This window comes from Psittacula echo, assembly GCF_963264785.1.
Source record: "Psittacula echo genome assembly, chromosome: 4".
Taxonomy (NCBI): Eukaryota; Metazoa; Chordata; class Aves; order Psittaciformes; family Psittacidae; genus Psittacula; species Psittacula echo.
Genome location: NC_137738.1, coordinates 83,468,530 through 83,488,259, shown reverse-complemented (window position 1 = coordinate 83,488,259; position 19,730 = coordinate 83,468,530). Strand labels below are relative to the sequence as shown.

Here is a 19,730-nt window from a genome sequence, read left to right as displayed (position 1 = left end):
GCCTGCTTTGCTTTTATTATTATTTACTGTATTTTTCCTAGAGTAAATGTAAGTGGGTTTTGCACTATGAGCTTTATGAACTATTTAAACTGTGCTGATGCAAAATTTTTTCCATCCATTCTCTTTTTTTCTCTCCCCCACATTGTACTTTACTGTTAAGTTCTGATTCTTCTGAATGTTACTTCTTCCTCTGTAGCAGCACTAACCTCCTCCTCACTCACCCAAACCCATGTATATTCTTGCTTTAGGGCTTTTAATAAGAATCTCAACTTAGAACTTGGTGGTGTTTGCTTGAATTGCATTTTGACAAGCCAGAAAGCAATTATGTCTGAGCTGCGCCGAGGAGGGAGAGCTGCAGACTGACCTTGCTTGTGCTTTTTTCAAACAATAACTTCCATGAATACTCCTGAGATCCCCCCTGCCTTATCTGTAATTTACATTTCATTGTCTGGGTTCCTTAAAAGTCACATAAACCTAATTTGTTGTTCAGGATCACACAGATGATGGTATCTAGAAAGAGAAATGCAAGAGTGGTAGTGACTGAAGGATGGCTGTTTGTTCGATAGACTATAAGACAATATTTTTTAGGTCACCACCTGCCTCCTGAATTTCAACTATGATGTGACTGTATGTGGAACTGGTACCGTCAGTGTTGTTCCCAACAGAGAGCCCTGGAAGGACTGTCCGGTCCATCAGGGCAATCCCTTGCATGCAGCACATCCCTGCTGGCAATCCTGTGCAGGAGAGCTTCTCTAGCTCTATATGTGCTGTGAATTACTGGAGGTGCAACCTTTGCTTATATACACCTTAACACTGTTTAACAGGGACAACAGTGACTGCCACAAAACCTGATGTGGGTTGCCTGATTGCAGTGTGAATGGCTGAAAGAAATGGGAACTGTGGTATCACAGTGAGAGCAGACTTCATTTCTTCCCTGCCAAAGCAGAGTTGGTAGAAGTCTGACCTTGTCCCAAAGAAAGTGGCCTATCAGGAAAGAAGCACAAGGCTACTCTCTACACTCCTTCACTGCTCTCACAAAAGAGGTAGTGGCATTACTCTTTTTACAGATTTCATACAGCTCAAAGGCTTCTGGCATTGCTGGCAGAGGCTTAAACATAATATTGATTTGTCCCAAGGAACTAAAATTCAGCCAATCAATATATAAAAGTACTAAAGTACTGAAATATTTTTAGAAGTACTAAAAGGGGAGGAGGGGGAATAGAAATTGAAAGATGTAAACAAAGCTCAATAAGAAAATAAAGGCAAACCAGACCTATCAAATGGCAGTTTGGAGACAGGTAATCCCCTGCAGAACTGGGAGAGCATCAGACCTTATTTCCTTCTGCACATTAGCCACACTTTGGCTCACCAAGGAAATGTGTAAGGCAGCGGGACTGCTGCTGTCAGAGAGGACAATACTTCTACTCATGGGGGAGAGTTGCCCCAAGTAAGAGGAGTGTCTTGTACGTGTTAGTCTAAGCCCTGGCAATTTGCTGTCTTCCTCTGCTTGCTCACACCTACTGCTGCATGCCTGGTTATAGCTTCCAGTTACTCTATTGTATCTCAGTTCTTTTTTCCTGACCCTTTTCAAAGACTTCTACCAAAATTTGCCCCGACTTGAGATCAGTCTTCTGGCCACACAGAATACAGAGTTGGTCTCTTCTAGGATTAGGGAAGGGATTTTTATTGTTGCCATTTCTTAGTGCAGCAGAACAATATAGACTAGTAACTCATTACACAGACCATAGCTGAACAGGTTTACTTGCTCAGGATGATGCTTTTTACTGTGAGAATACTAGTTCCTCAACAAAGGCTGTTGCCTTTTGGCCTCCTTGCTGCCTATTTCCGTACCATAGCCTCAGGCTATATCTTCCTAAGGATTTTATCAGAGACTCTGTGACAGTAGCTGTTCATCTCACAGGAAAGGAAAAGGCTCTTCATCCTTATATCCAGTGTCAGTTTGTGAAGGCAGATCTTATTAATAAGTATTAAGCTCTCTTGCTGTCACTCTGTCCCCTGGATTCCCTGACACTCATGAGAAATATGCAAATAGTTTGCCTCATCCAATATTAAAGTTCACAGACTCATCCAATAGTCACTGTCACCTTCCTGTTACTGTCTAGACTTGTCACAGTGAGACATAGTCATGACACACGTGACAGCATCTGCAGAAGTGACACCTCATGCCAAACTTCGTGTCTGTGAGATGCAAGAAGGGCTCAAACTGTTTACAAGCCTCTGAGTCAGATTGGGATACTGGGATGTGAAACCCTCTCTGTGGGGAGGGTACGCTGGGCATTTCGCCCAAACAGCACAGAGGATGGTGGGACAGAGAGCACTACAAGCTGGCATGAAGTCCCTCCAAAGAGGCCACTGCCAGCGCTCCTGCCTAGTGTCAGACTCAGCTGTGGGACAATGTGGATGCTTCCAGCTGAGCAGAAGGTGCATAGGAAGTCCTGAAGTTCCACTCAAAAGCCTGTTCTTAAGAGCTGGAGTTCAGGAGTCAACCCATTCATCCTCTAAATGCAACTAAGCAAGTCACATTGTTCTTCAATTTCAAATGCTTTGGTGCCACCGCATCCCGAAGACATAGTTCCATATAGGACTGCATGTCCTATGTACACTGGGGGCAGTCAACCACAGCTCTCCTTTGTGCATGTGCCCTGCTGCGTGGCTCCCCTGAAGTCCCACTTCTCCAGAAGGTTCCCTAGGAATAAAGGCACCGAGGAGCTGCAATGGTCACTGAATTTAGGGAAGGCAATCTTGGTAGCAGATCTCTGTAGGTCTCTGCTGAGACCACTGTGTTCCCTGTGTCTGGTTCAAGACTTCTTGTGTCAGAGCTGCCATGAGAAGCTTGATTTTCTGAACCTATCCCTTCTGCTTGCCTTCAGAGAGAACCAGCAGCTGGAAGAAGTGTTGGCCACTGGCTAGGACCCTCTAAGAGTGATGGAGATGGTCCTCATCTCCACCTCTAGGGTCTGCAAGACACAGCCTCCTGGATCCCTGCCTTTGCCAGGCTCTGTGCCAGTGCTCAACACATTTGTTTGGTTTTCTCCTGTCTTGGAGTTACCTAATGTCCTGCCCTGGGGCAGGGAAGGCTGGTTCCTTTCAAGCACATGTGAATACATTTATGAATGCTCCATGGGTGCTGCAGGAGCTGAGGGAGTCTTTCCCTCAAAACATTGTAGATATCTAAAAAACCCTAACCTCCAAGCCCTGCCTTGGGTGATGATCTTCCCTTCCAGTGCAGGATGAAAATAGTCAATCACAGCTTTAATTTCGAATGTGCTAGAAACACATCCTATACTTGTAGTGGACGAAAATGAGATTGAAAACCCAGTCCTCTGAGGTAAAATGCTGACACTTCAGTCCAACACACATTTTAGTCATGATGTGGTCAGAAGTCAGATCATTTTCTGTGGCTTTTATAGAAAACCAGTTTGCTGGTTATCAGGTCAGCAATATTTACAGTTCCTTCCCCATGGGTTAGCAGATTTATTTGCATACTTTATTTAGACACGTTGGTTTTTTGAAATTACTGGATATATTGATTGAAGGAAGAAGCTATTGGTACCTACAAGAAGATGGCAACATTTTTAAAGTTTCTTGTTTTGAAGGTCAGCAAAGAGTAACAGCTCCTAAAATGTCCTTTTTAAAACCAAAAACCAGTCAGATCACTGCAATTCTCACACAAATTAAACACGTGTAGCTTGCAAGATTTATCAGCTGATTTAAGAAACAACAACAATAAATGAATTGAAAATGTATAAGATTAGGTGTTGTCAGTACCTTGCAAGGATTAAAGAACACAGATGACTACAATAATCTCTCCCTATTCCTGTATATGCAACCAGTCATAATTATGCAAGAAATTAGCAGTATTCGGAGAGCAGCTCTGATGCTCAGTGCCTGCTTTCAGAAGTATTTTATGTCACTGCGCGGATTACAAAATTGCTGTTATGCAACCAGAAGGACGAGCGCCTCCGAGACCGTGTTTTGTCGCCGAGGCTCCGCACGCTGCTCCGCTCACATTGGTACGAGGAGTAGGGCTCCTGGCGCCTGGAGCCGGCCGGCACAGGCGGAGAGGAGGCAGCCTGCCGGTGTGTTTACCTTCCCTCACCCTTCTGACCTTACAATCAGCCCTTTTGGAAGTGGATTTAGAAAAAACAATCAACAACTTATTCAGAAAGCCTTGAGGAGAGTGTATTGATTTTTTCGTATGCCACAGCAATGTAGCTTGAGATGAAAACACCATCCACGGCCATGGTACCTAGACAGCATTCCGTACATTTTATTACTTTACTTTCCAGCTGGAGTTGCGTTCCAGCAACTGAAGGGAAGGCGTTAGTGTAGCCTGCACACACTCCGGCTCGGTGAGATGTTTGCGAACATCTCAGGTAAGGAGCAGCAGTTCTAGAAGTTGGTAACGCTTCACGGCATCCCCAGTCATTTCACACCCTCTCACATCGCCTGGCCCAGAGCAGACCCCGCACCACCGCCCGCACCGACGGCAAACCCGGCCAAGGGAGAGCAGCAGGGAGCCCCCTGGCGCGGTGTGGCGGAGCGGAGCGCGCTGCCCTCGGGCGTGCCTGTGCCCCTCCAGCCTAGGCAAACCCCGTGCCGGAGCGCCTTTCTCCGTGGCACGAAGTTGCAGCGGCGCCCGGCCCGGCCCGAGGAGGCGCCGCTGTGGGCGCGGGTGACCGGCCGCCTCCCCACGCGCCCCGGGGCCGGGGCTGGGGCTGGGTCCGAGCCCGGGGCGGGGCGGCAGGGCCCGGCCCCGCTGATGTCAGCCGGGACGGGGGAGGAGGGGAGGGGAGAGAGGCACGACGGGGGAGCGGCTGCCGTGTTCCGGGTCAGGCGCGGGAAGGCGCGGCGGCCACCAGCAGCGCTGCGCCCGACGGCCCGCGATGCGGCTGCGGGGAGGGCAGCGGCCCGCCGAGGAGCAGTAGGGGGGCGCCCCCCGCCCCGCCGCGCTCCGGCTCCTGCCTATTGTTCTCCCGGGGCCGCCGCGCTCGCCCGGGGCCGCTTCCCGCCGCCGCCCGCGGCGCGCTGGATGCGGGTTGGCGCCGGCGGCTCCCCGGGACCCGCGCTGCGCGGCGGCGGAGCGGGCAGCGGCTCCTGCGGCCGGCGGGGAGGAGCGGGCGGCGGAGAGCGGCAGTGCCGCCCGCCCCGCGGCCCCCGGCGGCCCGGCCTGCCCCCCCTCCCTGGCGGGGCGATGTTCCACTGCATCCCGCTGTGGCGGTGCAACCGCCATGTGGAGTCCATCGACAAGCGGCACTGCTCGCTGGCCGCCGTGCCCGAGGAGATCTACCGCTACAGCCGCAGCCTGGAGGAGCTCCTGCTGGACGCCAACCAGCTCCGCGAGCTGCCCAAGGTGAGCGGGCAGCGGGCTCCGGCCCCAGCCCGGCGTCGCTGCCGCACGGGGCGGGGGGCGCAGGTGAGCCGCCCCGGCAGGTGCCCGCCGAGCTCCCCGGCCCGGCGCCGGTGGGACGAGGTGGCCCCGCGCCCGCCCCGCAGCTGCGGGGTGAGGGGCTCCGGGACGCGCGGCGCGGGGCGGCTGAGTGCGTCCGCCTGCGGTAGTAACCGCGGGAGTTAAAGCAAGGGCCGGAGTCTCGGGTTAGCGTTTGGCATTTCACCGTTGACTGGTGGTGAATGGGCTTTCACGGGCAAAACCAGGAGCTCCGCCTCTGGCCGGAGGAAAAGTGCTGTTCGGAGGGCGGAGGGCATAGGACCGGAGTCATAGGATGTGCATGTATGTTGTGATTAACATTCACGTCATTGGAATTGCAAGACCTTGGAGGGTATTAAACCCTCCCCTTTTTTCCCTTTTCGATAGATGCTATCTGCCCTGTATGGGAAAAACAAAAGCCTCTAGCAGGTAACAGCATTCCCGTTCCTGCCTTCCGTTCCTGGAGACTTTGTCATGCAGAACACGAGAGACGAATAAAGTTTTTCTTTCGCTCTGTGTACGTCCTGCGCAGTTGTCAGTGTTTCGCTTCTTGCATGAAACATGTAGCCGGGTTTTTGTGCGTAGTACTCTTTTGCTTGTACTGTCAAAGGAGAATTCACTTTCAGTTCAGCGTGGTTTTGAGACATGGAGGTGGTACTCGCCAGCATGTCTTACTGGCTGGCACTTGCTGGCTTTGCTAGAGGAACTCCATCCCAGCGATTCCACCGAGGCACTGCTCGCCTCCATGGATACGGCGGGAGTGGGAGGCGTGCTTGACTCCTGACTTGATGAAGCACGGGCATTTTCCAGTGTTTCCTCTTTAAACTTTGGTCACCTCAAAAGCCTTTGTGAGTTGTGGTTGGTAGAGTTTGACACTGGAGGGAAAGTGTTACCTGGAAGTTGCACCTTTAAAGAGTGTGAATTCTTCTCACTAACTTGGAATCCAGGAGTCTGAACTCAGTAGCCAGAAAGATTTTTCAAAAGCACCTTTGTTTCCACCTGAATCAAAGTTGGTCTGTTCATACCAAAACTTAAACAGTCTTACTAAGTTCACTCACATAAACTGTGCTTTCACTCTGCATGGTGAGACTAATCATGGTGGAGGAGTTTTCCTATAGACAGTAGTGAAGATGTTCAGTTGAACTGATGTATTAAATTTGGCTTTTTCGTCTGGAAAACCTTGAGTGCAGGTTTGCATCTTGTGACTGAGCTCTTTATCCTTCTGAAGTAGAGCAAAACTGGTTTACACAGCCTCCGTGTGGGTGCTGTTTTTACTTCCAGCAGTTTCTGCTGGCTTTGTGCACAGATCAGACTCAGGAGTTTCTTTGTACTAGACTTTTCTTCTTAGTGTTGGCTTTCAGGCTCATACAGTTCTTATTGCAGGGGTATTGAATGTGCTCATGCTTGAAATCCTGTTGAGACCTATGGCTTTCTGTTTGGGTTTGTTTTTTAATAATAAATCTGCTTAATACCATAAACTGTCTGCTGTTTGCAAAAGTAAAGATGTTGTCCCTTGTTCATGGTATTATATGGCGTCTATTTCTGTAAACAGAGTGCAACTATTCATCGTTTCTCCTCTTCCTTGAACTGTAATACATGAAATCACCTTGTGTTGTCCTGTGATGGCTAAAAAGACCGCTTCTTCCCATTGCTTGCATAATTAAGTCATGTACATGTAAAAAATATCTGAGGGGGTAATAAAAGAAAGGGCAGACCAGGCTCCTTGGCACTGCAGTGGAATCAAGCAAAAGTTGAACTTAGAAGATTTGTTCCCTTATGTGCATGGATCAAATTACAGGAGTGCCTAAATATACTGTAGGAAGATGTTTGTGGGATTTTAGCTGGACTAGGAGGAATCCAATGAAAGACAACCGCAGAAACATACTTGTAGTATCTGTTCTGAGTACTTTGTGCCTTGTCAGCAATGCAGGAAGGCATTTTTGTTGGGGCTTCCTGCAGAGACCTGTGAACTTTCCTTGTCAGTTCCTTATTAATGGTTTCTGATAAATGGAATATAGTGCCATTGTCTCAGATAAGTGTTGACTGTAGGGTTTTCTGGTACATATAGCTGCAGTCCTGGATGTGAAACTAATCTACTGAAGGTGGAAATGAATAGGAAGAGCCCTGTTTGATGTTTCTACCAGCAAATAGTTTTAAAAGTTCAACTATAGGAATCAGGCTCAGGAGCATAGCAGAAGATCTCTCTGTGGAAGGTAGTTACAGAGTGTGCTGTTCATTCCCCTTTATATTAAAAAGGTAATGCTGATGCAAAGTACAGAAAGCTGGGGTACAGCATACCTCTTGCAGAGAAAACACAAGGGAGATCATTAGGGCATATAATTAACAAACTGTTTAGGTCAGCATAGATCTTAGTGGTCGTTACGCCCTTAATCTAATGTAGTGTATTATGTTAGTCTTACCTCCATGAAGTTTATTCTCTATGTGCATAAAGGCAGTAACACAAAGTCAAACTATTTATTGGCTTGGTTCAGGCCTAAGCAAGTTGGGAGACTTGTTTAACTCTTGGTGTCTGGTTAGTTAGATGTTTTCCCATACTTGATGAAGTCCTCCATGCCGATTCCTGGTGAATCATCTGTGGGCTGCGCTGATGCCATGATATATCCCATAACAATGATAAGGTGTTCATGTCACTGGGATGACTGTGATCCTTCTTAGAAAATTTCTATTGTAAAAGTGAAGAATCACCCCAAAGACTGCATGAGATGCAGCAGAAGTTGCTGTAGTTGGATGGACAAGGAAAACCCCAACTCTACTGCCCTGCTTTGTTCTACGTGCTGATAGATGAGACCTTATCTTCCCAGTGTGGGCAGGTGCGGTCTGAAAGGGCTGTTACAGCAGGCTGAAGGTCTTGTAGTACTTTTCTGAGACCAAGCAGATACAGGTTAGTTCTTTTTCCAGCTTTGCCATGTGGCGACTCTGTGGCATGCCTTTATCTCCAGACGTCTGCTTTCCTTCCACTTGCACAATTTTTTTTCTTCCTTTCAAATCTGAAAGCCTTCTGAGGCAGATGCGTATCAGCAGGTGTCATGATGGAGTACACAGACTCGCTGTCTTTCTCTCAAGTTGAAACTTGGGGAAGTTTGTGTCGGATACACATGCTTACCCCCAATTCCCTGTTTCTCCCTGCCCCCATTTCTCTTAAGTAGCAATGTAAGGTGTTCTTTGGTAGTTTTGCTCCAATACACCAGTAGAAGAATGCATGTTAATACACCCTAAAACCTCCAGTTTGAGGTACAGAAGTAGTCTTAGGCATTGTTTAATCTGCAGTCTTTGCTAGCGTACTTAAAACCTCTGTTGTTCTGGAGGACAGCAGAGCATGGCGTATGTTAAGGTGTTACTGAACAAACATACACAGAAGTCCTCTCAAAAGATGGAAGACAACTTAAAGAATTGCTGTAGCACCTCAATGGGGAAGGACTGGCAAGAAAGACCCAGCAGCATTGCTGTGTTGAATGTTCTGAGAGTCATCTGAAGGACCCTGAGGAACAAGAAATGCACCTGAATTATTTTGAAATAATTACTTTGTTGGTTTTATTTTTGTGTTGGCTGATGCAAAGTATGGCAGAATTCTTCACCTTTTTTTTCCAAGGGAAGAGGGATAGGAAGGATTTATCTGGAAAACATCTGAAATGTCCAAGAAGCAGAGGGAGATATCTTTGCCCTGATTATTTCCACTCCTCCCCTTGTTTGCTGTCTTATGTATTAATGCCTATGTGCACCTGGAAAACAGTTCTGTTTCTCTGACCCCCCTTTCCCTACAAATACCTTTCCCTCCCCCCCAAGCTATACCTGTCAACCTGTCAGGTTAATAATTTATATCTGTACAGTATCTTAGAATCTTTGTTGTATCATTTTGCTACTGCACAGGGATCCTTTTGTTTTCCCATGTCGATACACCAGTTCTTTTGCCATGTCTCCTTAACTGCTCAGCTGGATTCCTTGATCCCTTCTTCTCTCCTTTCTCCAGTTATGTGATGGAGAGCTTATGCTGACAGTGACTTTTCGCTGTTGTCACCGCTGTTGTCTTGGACTCTTTGCCCTGTGTGTTCATACTTTCCCATCCTCCCCCGTCCTGACATCCCAGGATCTTGCTTACTTCCTCTGGCTTAAAGTGCTCTGTCTGTGCTTCTGATTCTTTGCTTCCTCTCTTGTTCTCTGTGCTGGATTCTTGACTGCCCTTGCAAACACTTTTTCCTTTTCTGTTCTTTGTGCTCTGCTCTTTCCCATTCCTTTCTGCTGCCTCCCAGGTTTCCTTTTCTGCTCTTGCCCTTCCTGTCTGATAAGCCGGCCTGGTGGGATGTGCTGGAGGAGCAGGCTCTGTACTACTAAGCTGCTAGTGGTTTTCCACAATATTGAGGTCTCTCTTAGCCGTTCTTGGCAGATGAGGCTGTTTTCCCACAGAACAGCAGTTTCTAGCTGTCAGCATGCTTCTCACCACTTCTGCTTTACAAGACAAATTAAAGAGCTGCACCCTTCAGTCTCAAAAGGAAGGGCTTTGTATAGGGCCAGTGGTGGAGTGTGGCTCTTAACTTGCGTAAATAATTGATTCTCCTGTGTTGGATCCTGAGTGCCTTCTGTTAAATATTTAGTGTATCTGATTTGATTGGAAAAAAACACAGTATGTGGTCACCAGTGTGCACAGAGTGGCTTAAAAATGTAGCTTGTGGGGTTTTTTTTCTAAACCTGGACCATTTTTATTTTCCTCAGGAGTGAAAACTTGAGCGCTTTTTCAATTCAAGCTGTAATGTGTAGTATGTCATTTGCTACATGTCAAAAACTCTACTCAACCAAAGAGTAGGCTTTCTGGCAAATTGCTTTGATAGAAGAAAATAACACATTCTGCACGATGCATTTCAATAGCTTCTCTAATGAAAAGCATCAGATAAAAATAAAATGCTTTCAATTCTATAGGTCGGTCTGTAGTTGCTGAAATGTTGTTTCCTACTCATGCACATTAGAATTTAAGGGCCAATACACCCTGTTAACTTAATTTCCCTGTACATGGAATTTGCAGTACAAAACTGGATCTTGGCATTTATTTTTTTTTTTTTCCACTGGTAAAAAAATAGAAATATCTTACGAACCTTTGAGTACAATGTTCTATTTTGGCTTTTATATTAAGTCCCTAGCATTCATTGCATTGGTGGATGGTGGAAGTAGTTCTAACTCTTGTTTTGCTGCTGTTTTTCTTGCTGCTGCTCAGTTGTTTTACTCAAAGGATAAAGACCACTTTCCCATGAGACTTATTGCAGATGTTGTTTATGTGCAAACTCCAGTGACAAAAAGAAAAACCCATATCAAATTTTGTGTCTGCACTTAGTTTAGTTTAAGAGACTGCTCAACTCTTCCTTCTTTTGGGAATGATTTTTATGCAGTGTTTGTAAACCTGATCTGATGCAATTCTGAATCATTTCACTTCTGTGTTTGAGTTTACAGATTGTACCTGTCATCTGAAATTTTTCTTCTTGGTGTTACATGCTAAAGCTTCTCTGTAGGGTTGATTGATGTGAGACCCCTTTCCCGACAGGCTTGGTGAACCCTGGCCTCCTCCTGTGCCCCACTTACTGTGCTGGGGAAGTGGATGGTGTGGTGATGCTGCTTGGCATTTGGCTTAAGCAGTGTCTATCTCTTTATTATGTGTGATGTTGAAATCCAGGGTGCTGTTATCATAACAAAATCTGGTGAAAGCTCCTTAAGAAACAGTCCTTTTGTTCTTCCCATGCCACACCTCTTTCTCAGGAAAAAAACCAAACCAAACATTCTAGACTAAATTTCACTGTTCTACCATAGTTTCTGCCATTATGCAATCATAAACCTGAAGGATTCTTGCTTGGTCAGTGGCCAGTAATCTGCTGTGGAAAGAGATTTTATCATGCTGTACCGCTCTTTAAATTTGTGCTTACAGGTTGTAACCATCCCTTCTTCGGATGTGAATATCTAGAAGCTTTATTTTGATTTTTAAAGTGTATAGATCTCATTGGGGTCATAGAGACATGGTGGGATATCTCATGTGACTGGAGTGCTGCCATGGATGAATACATGGCTCTTTACGAACAGGCCAGGAAGGTGAAGATGGGGGGTTTCCCCTCATGTGAGAGTGCAGCAGGGATGTGTGAAGCTTTGCCTTGGAATGGATGATGGGCCAGTTGAGAGCAGGTTGGGATTAGTGGTTGACATTGTTTTGGGTGTCTGCTGTAAACTGCCTGGTCAGGAAGAAGTAGTAGATGATGCCTTCTTTAGATAACTGGAAGAAGCTTCATGTTCCCAGGCCCAGGTTCTCATGTGGGTACTGAACCACCCTGACACTTGCTGGAAGGACAGCACAACAAGGCATAAGCAATCCAGGAGTTTTCTGTAGTGCATTGGTGACTTCCTAACACAGGTAATCAAGGAGGCAAGTTGATGCTCAAAACCTGATTGGATATGGTGCCAGGTGACCTGTTCTAAGTGACTTATGCTATGAGCAGGGAGTTTGGATGGACTAGATGATCTCCAGAGGTCCCTTCCAACCTCAATTGTTCTGTGATTCTGTAGGGGGAATATCAAGGATTTTACTTGTCTTTAGTTTTGATGTTTTTAATGGTGCAAATAGAATTGTCATGTTTTTCACTGTTTACTCACCCTCAAATGTTCAATTACATTTTATTTTTAACATTGATAGTGTCATGATGTTTTTGCACATCTTGCTGTAAATCCTTGAAGAAATACCGCTGTATGATTTGAACAAGCATGTACTTTCAGTTAATATCAGAGAGAACTATGCCACTGTGTGGAACTGAAGTAAACTGTAAGCACTCAGTGAAAGTAGTTTTACTGAAAGTTTAAGATTTTTTTTTCAGTATGACAAATGCTATGTGCAATAGTTTCTGATGCCTGCAGCTTTACAACGTCAGTGTCTTAAGACTACTTACCTTTTGTAAAAAGCTTTTGTGAGCATAGCAATTAGTACTAGTGTGCAACACAAGCTCGAATTATTAAAATAAATAATGGTTTGTAGAGAAGCAACCTTATATTAACGTTCCTTTAAACACAGAACGCTGTGTTGAAGGCTCCAAATAAGTTTGTTATTTATTAGTTTTTCTGCTAGCTTCCAGATTCTGTGTTGTATTGCTTAAGACTTGAAGAAAATAGCACACCTTTTGACATCAAATTTGAAAGACCACAATCTGATGGGAGCGCAGGGAGAACTTAGTGTGGTGTCCCCTGCAAAGTCTGACTTCCCTGTAAATGCCCCTGAGATTGTTCAAAAGGTTGTGCAGCCTGCTCGGTTTCAAGTATTTTCTAATGGCAGATTTTTCTGTAGTAACGGCTGAGTTTTACTGATTTTGACCTCAGCTGGAAGAAAGTAATTAGGTGGTTATGTTTCAATACTTTTAAGTTATCAAAGAGGTGTATTGTTGTAGTGAATTGGTAGCATCCCCATCTCTCTGTGTGATGTACACAGATGAGACAAGGTTTGAGTGCAGAGGTTATACATCTGTAGCTCTAAAATAAATTTTATGATTCTACATAGTTATTTTTCTAATTATATCAGTTGATCTAAAAAAAGATGTTACCTCCTGCCAACAATCTTGTATACTGGAAAAATGCATGCTAACAATTCATTAGTGAGATTAAATGTGGTTTTGTTTTTTTTTTGTGGATTTTTTTTGTTTGTTTCTCCAAATGGCAAATGCATTTAGCTGCAATGAATCCATATTTTGTTGTAGCAGATGTTTTCTGTTCTTTCGCCAAGGCAGAGCTAGTCTCTCCCAGCACTCTTAGTGGTTATGGCATCAAGTGCTCTTTAACCTTGGTTACCTCTGCTTAATCGACATAAAAGAGAAAGTAAATCCTGGCCTGCCAGGAAACCTATTCAGTGCATCACTCGGTAGAGCATTGTTTTGATTCAGTGCCGCAGTGTATTGGTTTTTGAGTGTGGATAGTTGCTTCTTTGTTTTTTAAAATGGATGATAATAACCAAGACTAGGACCTGCAACTGGCCCATCATTGACTATAGATCAGAAAATGGCAGGCACTTTGAAAACAGAGGCCATAAATGTAGCAGGTAGATATTGAATGCCAGCTTTGGTGAAGCATTGGTTGTCATTTTTGCTTTGTCTCCTGTAGACCCTTCCCTAGTTCTCCTGCCTGGCTGATCCTTCCTATTGGGCTTTAAAGCAGATAGCAGTTGCAACATCTGGGTCTGTTTAGGGTACTTGCCCCTGTGATCTTTCTCATGTGAAATCTAGTAATTAGTTGGGTTCAAACTTAAACAGGAGGGTTTTAGGTTAGATGTTAGGAAGAAGTTCTCGCTGTGAGGGTGGTGAGGCACGGGCACAGGTTGCCCAGAGAAGCTGTGGCTGCCCCATCCCTGGCAGTGTTCAAGGCCAGGCTGGATGGGGCTTTGAGCACCATGGTCTAGTGGAAGCTGTCCCTGACCATGGCAGGGGTTTTAAATTGAATGAGCTTTAAGGTCCCTTCCAACCCAAACCATTCTATGATTTTATTAATGTTATGTATGAATTCCTCTTGAATGTCTGCCCCTATGCTGTCAGCCATTAATATTCATGATGACAAAGTTGGAGCTAGGATGCTGCAAAACCAAAGTACATCTTCAGCATATTCTACAAACATTGTTTTGGGCATGTGAAACAATCTTTCACCATGCCAAAAATATGTAGCTGTTCTGGTTTTGCCATGAGACATGTTAGGATGAAACATGACAGAACTGGGTACGTCAGCTGTGTGGAGCTGTTTGCTGGCTTGTGACCTAGCAAGCGGGCAAGGGTCTGCATACTGTGGTCCATCATCGGCTGCTGCTCCATCTTCTTGTGGCTTGAGAGAAATCCATCAGCTGCTTCCAGTAACACATTGATACAGAGTCATCAACTGCAGGACTCTGCCGCACTGTGAGTTAGTCCCTGCCCTCAGCAATCATTTCAGTATCTCAGTACCTTATTTCAAAATTAAAGAATGTTTGGCCCGAAGAATGAAGTGGGATGTGTATTTGTGAAGCCCTCACTAGATGTCCCTGCTCACAGTTGAATCCAAGTGAAGTGACTGGATGGCTGTCAATAGCAGGCTTTGTGGGAGATGCCAGGCTGATAACGCCCATACTAGACTTCGCTGGAGTCTGCCGGGAGCTCATTACACACTTCATTAGCCTGCAGTAGGATCCACCTTCCTCAGCGTCACATTGTGCAACTACTTAGGATGGGCTTCTAGGGGAATGTGTGTGCTTTATGGGCTCGTGCTGGTTTTCCTCAGTGCTCCCACTAGTGCTAGTAGCAGGAGTGGATTTTAAGAAAAGCAATATACAGGACTGCACCCTAGAAAGAGTTTTTTGCTTACAAGTTGTGCCTTTTGACTGGGGTGCCTTGAGGGTTGAACGGAGGATGCATTGACTGTAAGCATGGCCGTGTTTCTTGTCAGCTTGAGGTTGGTATGTCCACTGGCTGACTTTGGAGTAGAAGCAATGTCTGAAATCCCACCAGTTGGTTAGTGTAGGTCATCAAGTCTCCTATCCTCTTGTAAAACTTAGCACTGAGTGTGCCCTGTGGGTGATCTTTCAAAGAGCTGACTATTGCTGACTTCTACAAATTCAGAGCTGCTTCTGCCTTACGCGATTTAATCCTTGTTGTCCTTGTAGTCTCCAGGCCACCAAGCAGCATGTTTGCCTAAAGAAAGGTTGGTCTTTCCCTGCTCTCTTGCTGAAGCCATGCAATGGTGCAGGCACAAAAAATAACTTCTGAGGGCCAAAAGCAAGTGATTGGGGACCTTGTTGGGGAGCTGGAGAGCATTTGTGTCAGCCATGCTGCAAGGTTATTCCACAGACTGATGCATTATCTTGTTCACTGCTTTGCTTACCACAATCAACTTGCAGCTTCTGCTTTGTTTGCCTGAAGAAAAGCCTTTATTTTTGAGGTCTTTCTGAGGCAGTATAAAAAGGGTGGGGGAAGGGTTGATGGCAATTTCCCTTATCTGGTGACTGAAGGAGGGCCCGTAGCTGGTGAATGGAAGGGAACAAGTAAATTAAAGGCTTCCCCACTGATTTTTGTTCATAACATAGGAGAAGAAAACGGAGCCTGAAGTAAGATTTGAAGCAGGGATGCAATTAGGAGTTAAACTGTTTAAATTGCCATGTGTCACTTTTTAATTCTAAAGCACTGATATCCTTTAGTTGGCAAGTTACAGGTTTGGAAAATGGTTGAAGTGAATATAGAAGGTGCTTGAAAAACAGGACCTAATATACTGTGTCTTGGTAGCTTACTTAATTCCTGTTGGAATATAATACTGTAATTTCCAGAAGAAATCTCAAAAGCTGAGGCAGCATGCATATGTTTGAAAATCTGTATTGGTGTCTAAGGGAAATTTGACATAAGAGCAAGTACTCAGATTTTTAAGCTTGTCAGCAACAGCTCCAGTGCCTGCACCAAAAACCCCCCAAATACATATACAGATATATAAAAATATCTCTGTCTTGTGTGAATATAACCCTGAAACTGGAGTTAATTTGCAATTTTCTTCCTCCTCTCCCTCTTGTTCTGATTTCTGCTGCTCACGCTGGCCCATCTTGAAAACTAGGCAGTGGATTTCTTAAAGGTTCTAATTTTAATTCTCTGTGCTGCTAGTAGTAGCCCTTTTATGGAAACATTTTGCTTAACACAGCAAGCATTTGGGTATACTACCTGTGCCAAATGGGCTTGGAGTGTGACATGTCTCTAGCACTGGAAAGGCTCTAGCAGTGAGAGGTGTCTCCTCCCCTTAAACAGCGTTAGCCACAAGTAGGTATTGGTGCCCTCCTGTGTTTTTTATGTCATTTGCCTATTGTTTTAATCTGTTTCCTTTTTTTCTTTTTTTTTTTTTTCCCCTCCGTCAGGGAAGATGTTGAAACATTCAGGCAAGATTCTCAGGCGTGAATGTTTTTTGTTGCAGGAGTGACCCATTGAAAGCAAGCCAGAGAAGAGTTGTTTTGGCCACTTTTGCAGGAGAAAATACTGAGTTTTATTTATCCTACAAGTTTGGCTTCATTCTGTTAACTTTTATTTTTAGAACTGAGTGCCAGTTGTAGTGGTATTCTTTAAATGACGAGAATGAGGCCGGTGGGATCGCACTGTCTGTTTATACTCTCCAGTGAGTCACGCACTTATCTCTGTTTTTTTCTTCCATTGTGTGACATCGACCCAATTTTGTCAGAATGAAGTTTTTTGTTAAAATATGTGGCTGGGTGGAGAAGAGAGGCTTGGTTAGCTTTCCAGTGCGACAAGGCCTCTATTCAATATGCCAGTTCTCTAGAAAATCCATAGAAGAGAAACCTCTGTAAATTCTTTGATAGGAGGAAAAGCTTCAATTGAAGGTTGGGAATTGCTGCTAAATAGAAAGTTGTAGGCTGCTTTAGTGCTGATGCTCATGGAATTATTTGTCTCATTGAAGCAGTATTAATTAGGCTGGCTAAAGTAAGCAGCATTAAAAGTGTTGCCAAGATACTTGTAGAGATGTCGGGTCTGCAATCAAAACCTGCTATTACAGCATGCTGGGTGGATGTGGTGCTCTGGCCAAGAGCTCCATTGCACTTTGATTCCTCTTAGAGCTTTTCAGATACAGGCTAAACTGTGTCTGATACATCGAATTAGGAACATGCTTCTGGTTGGGGTATATTTAATAAATTACAGATATTTATATATATACATATATATATATATTAAAATTTGTTGAACTCTGTTCATTAAGCTCTTAGTTCCCTTTCTTCTCTGTGGTCTTTTTGACAGGTAAAACAAATATGGCACAAAAAGGAGATGCTGGCCTCTCCAGTAGTGCTTTAGAGCACTAACAATGTGTGTTGGATAATGGAAGAATAGTTACTGAAATGGGAGTAGGATATATTAAATTTGCAAGAGTGATTGAGTTATGTAGTTTAAAGGGAAAAAAGCAAGAAGTTCAAAGAAATGCCATTCATGTAACTGCAGTTTCTGATTTTATCTAGGAAATGGTGTCATTCATTAGAAATCGTTATGCGAACTAGAAATAGAGCTCTCAGTTAATTTTCTTGTAAGTAGTCAGTTAAAGAAACAGGATTTTTTTTTTTAAACATTGTCTGATTTTGTTTGCTGCACACATGTGCTCTGCGCATTTAATAAATATATATATATAGTACTGACACGTGGTGGGGTGAGGGCACTCAAACCTTCCTAGGGATGTCCAGCTCTTGATAGCTTTTTGATGTTCCTTCTGCCTTTTAACTATGTTACTTCTGTCTTTTCTCACTTGTTGTAGAGCATCTCAGGCAAGGGCAACTGTTGCTTACGAGAAGATTTGTAGTAGAACATCAATGTTTATAACTGTCATAGTTTAGCAGCTACACGCTGGCTGAGGAACACTTTTTGGCGAGTATTTATTCTGAATAGTGTTAGGAAAGATTGGGATCTCTGTGTTTTCACAAAAGTGTCTTTAAGTGCGTTTCTAAGCTTCTGATGGATTCTTGGTTTAGTCATATTAATAAATATTTATTAAAAGGAATGCATTTGTTTTAGAAGATAAAAAATGTTAATGATAGGAAAATGCAGTTATAGATCTTGTGAGGACAAAGAAGGGTAAAAGCCACCTCCATTTACGGCCATTTTAATTGTAATAATGTGTTTTTAGGGAGTTAGAAATGTGGAATTGTAAAGGTTTTTTAATTTCCTCCTACAATTTAAACTGTGTTATCTAAGGTCTTTAATACTCGGGAGAGAGCCCCATTCTGACTCAAAAAATGCCTTGAAATGTTCACATTCAGATCTGGTGCATCTTCTGACTGCTGAGTGCATATAAATTTTTTTAAAGCTTTATCCTTTTTTATTTCCTAAAAGGAACCTGTGTTTTTGAGGGAAGACACATTAATTTCAGTTGTGTTTAATTTTTCTGTGACAAGGAACCACAATATATATTGAAAGATTGATGCTGAGGTTGCAAAACCTGCACTTAAAACCTGATTTATGATCTTGATATAAGACGTCAAACCAAGACTGAAAAGTTGTGTCATAATATAGATTCATAAGACTGTACTTTTACCCTGTGTTCTAGTAAGGTGCCTGTCATACTGCCCCTTTTTGCGGCAATCTAAGATAGAATTGAGTGACATTCAGAGCACACGCTCCAGCACCTAAATAAAGTAATAATAATTAAAAAAGGTGCTAATTTCCAGTAAAGGACTGCAGGTGATTACATGTAAGCAGATATCCCAAACTTGCTAGCATCTACCATTTACCATTAAGAGCAAAACCCATGAGAATGCAGGCACGCACGCGTGCTGTGGGTGGGTAAGATGCAGAGGTTCTGAGGTTTTGCTGGGCAAAAATGCACTCTGGGGGCACAAAACTTACTTGAAATGTTAAGAGTTCCGTCAGTTACGGCCAAGATGATATGTATATAAAGTTATTTAATATCACACAGATCCTCAGCACTTGCACTCACTCTCATTCAAAGGCCTGCCTGGAAGAGAGGAAAGCTAGGGTAAGAGCTCTCCACCTTTCCTATGGATGTCTACATCTCAGTCATTTTTTAATGACCATTTTGACTTTTGATCACCAGCTGCTGCCAGCATCTGGGGTTGGCCTGACTTGGCCTGTTTCCTTTGAACAGTGTTTTGTCTTGGGGGTTGCCAGATGCTCTGAACCTCTGTCTGCATTGCCTTTCCATGTCTTCACCATAGAGATAGGGCTGGGTTGGGTTCCTCCTCAAGCTGGGAAGACCTGGAATTGTGCATATCCCATCCAACTTTCATTAGTCCTTCTGAAACTGGGCCGTGAAGTGCAGGGTGTATGAAGCTAGAAAGAAAGTCTTCTCGAGGGAGGCTGGCTCTGTAACCTAGTTGTTTATGGCACTTGCCGATGAAGAAGACCTTGGCAGCCCCTTTCTGGATCGTCCTTTAGAAGTGCCCCTCTGTATTAACTTCCTAATGAGCCCCAGTGTGTAATTAGGATGCTTTTAATTACCCTCCTGGGTAACCTCACCCCATTAATGATTTTGAAGCAGGCATCCTGGATTTCAGTAGTGTGTGTCTGCTGTGATTGTTGATAGTGAGCTTTACAGTTTATTTATTTATTTTCAATAGATTTTTGTTTTAGGTAAAACACAGATTCTAGTCTGTCTGCGTGTAAAAGTTAACATGTTTGTTCTGATGCAGGTCTGAAAGAGATCTGCATAGCTGGTTTTAAGCCATAACTTTATCTCAGATTTTGAAACCAGCTTCCAATTATTGCTTATCATGTATCACACTTATAGGTGAGTTAGGTGAGTA

The 19,730-nt window shown here is 44.2% G+C and overlaps 1 protein-coding gene across 1 annotated transcript in view; it reads left to right on the top strand.

Moving 5' to 3' along the window:
* Positions 1-5,215: 5,215 nt before the first annotated feature.
* LRRC1 (leucine rich repeat containing 1) overlaps positions 5,216-19,730 on the top strand; it is a gene marked incomplete at both ends in the record, with an annotated part of 69,638 nt that continues 55,123 nt past the window's right edge. Inside the window, one exon of the mRNA XM_080615255.1 lies at positions 5,216-5,374. Coding sequence (XP_080471381.1) covers positions 5,216-5,374 — 159 coding nt within the window. The remainder of the gene's footprint in view (positions 5,375-19,730) is intronic.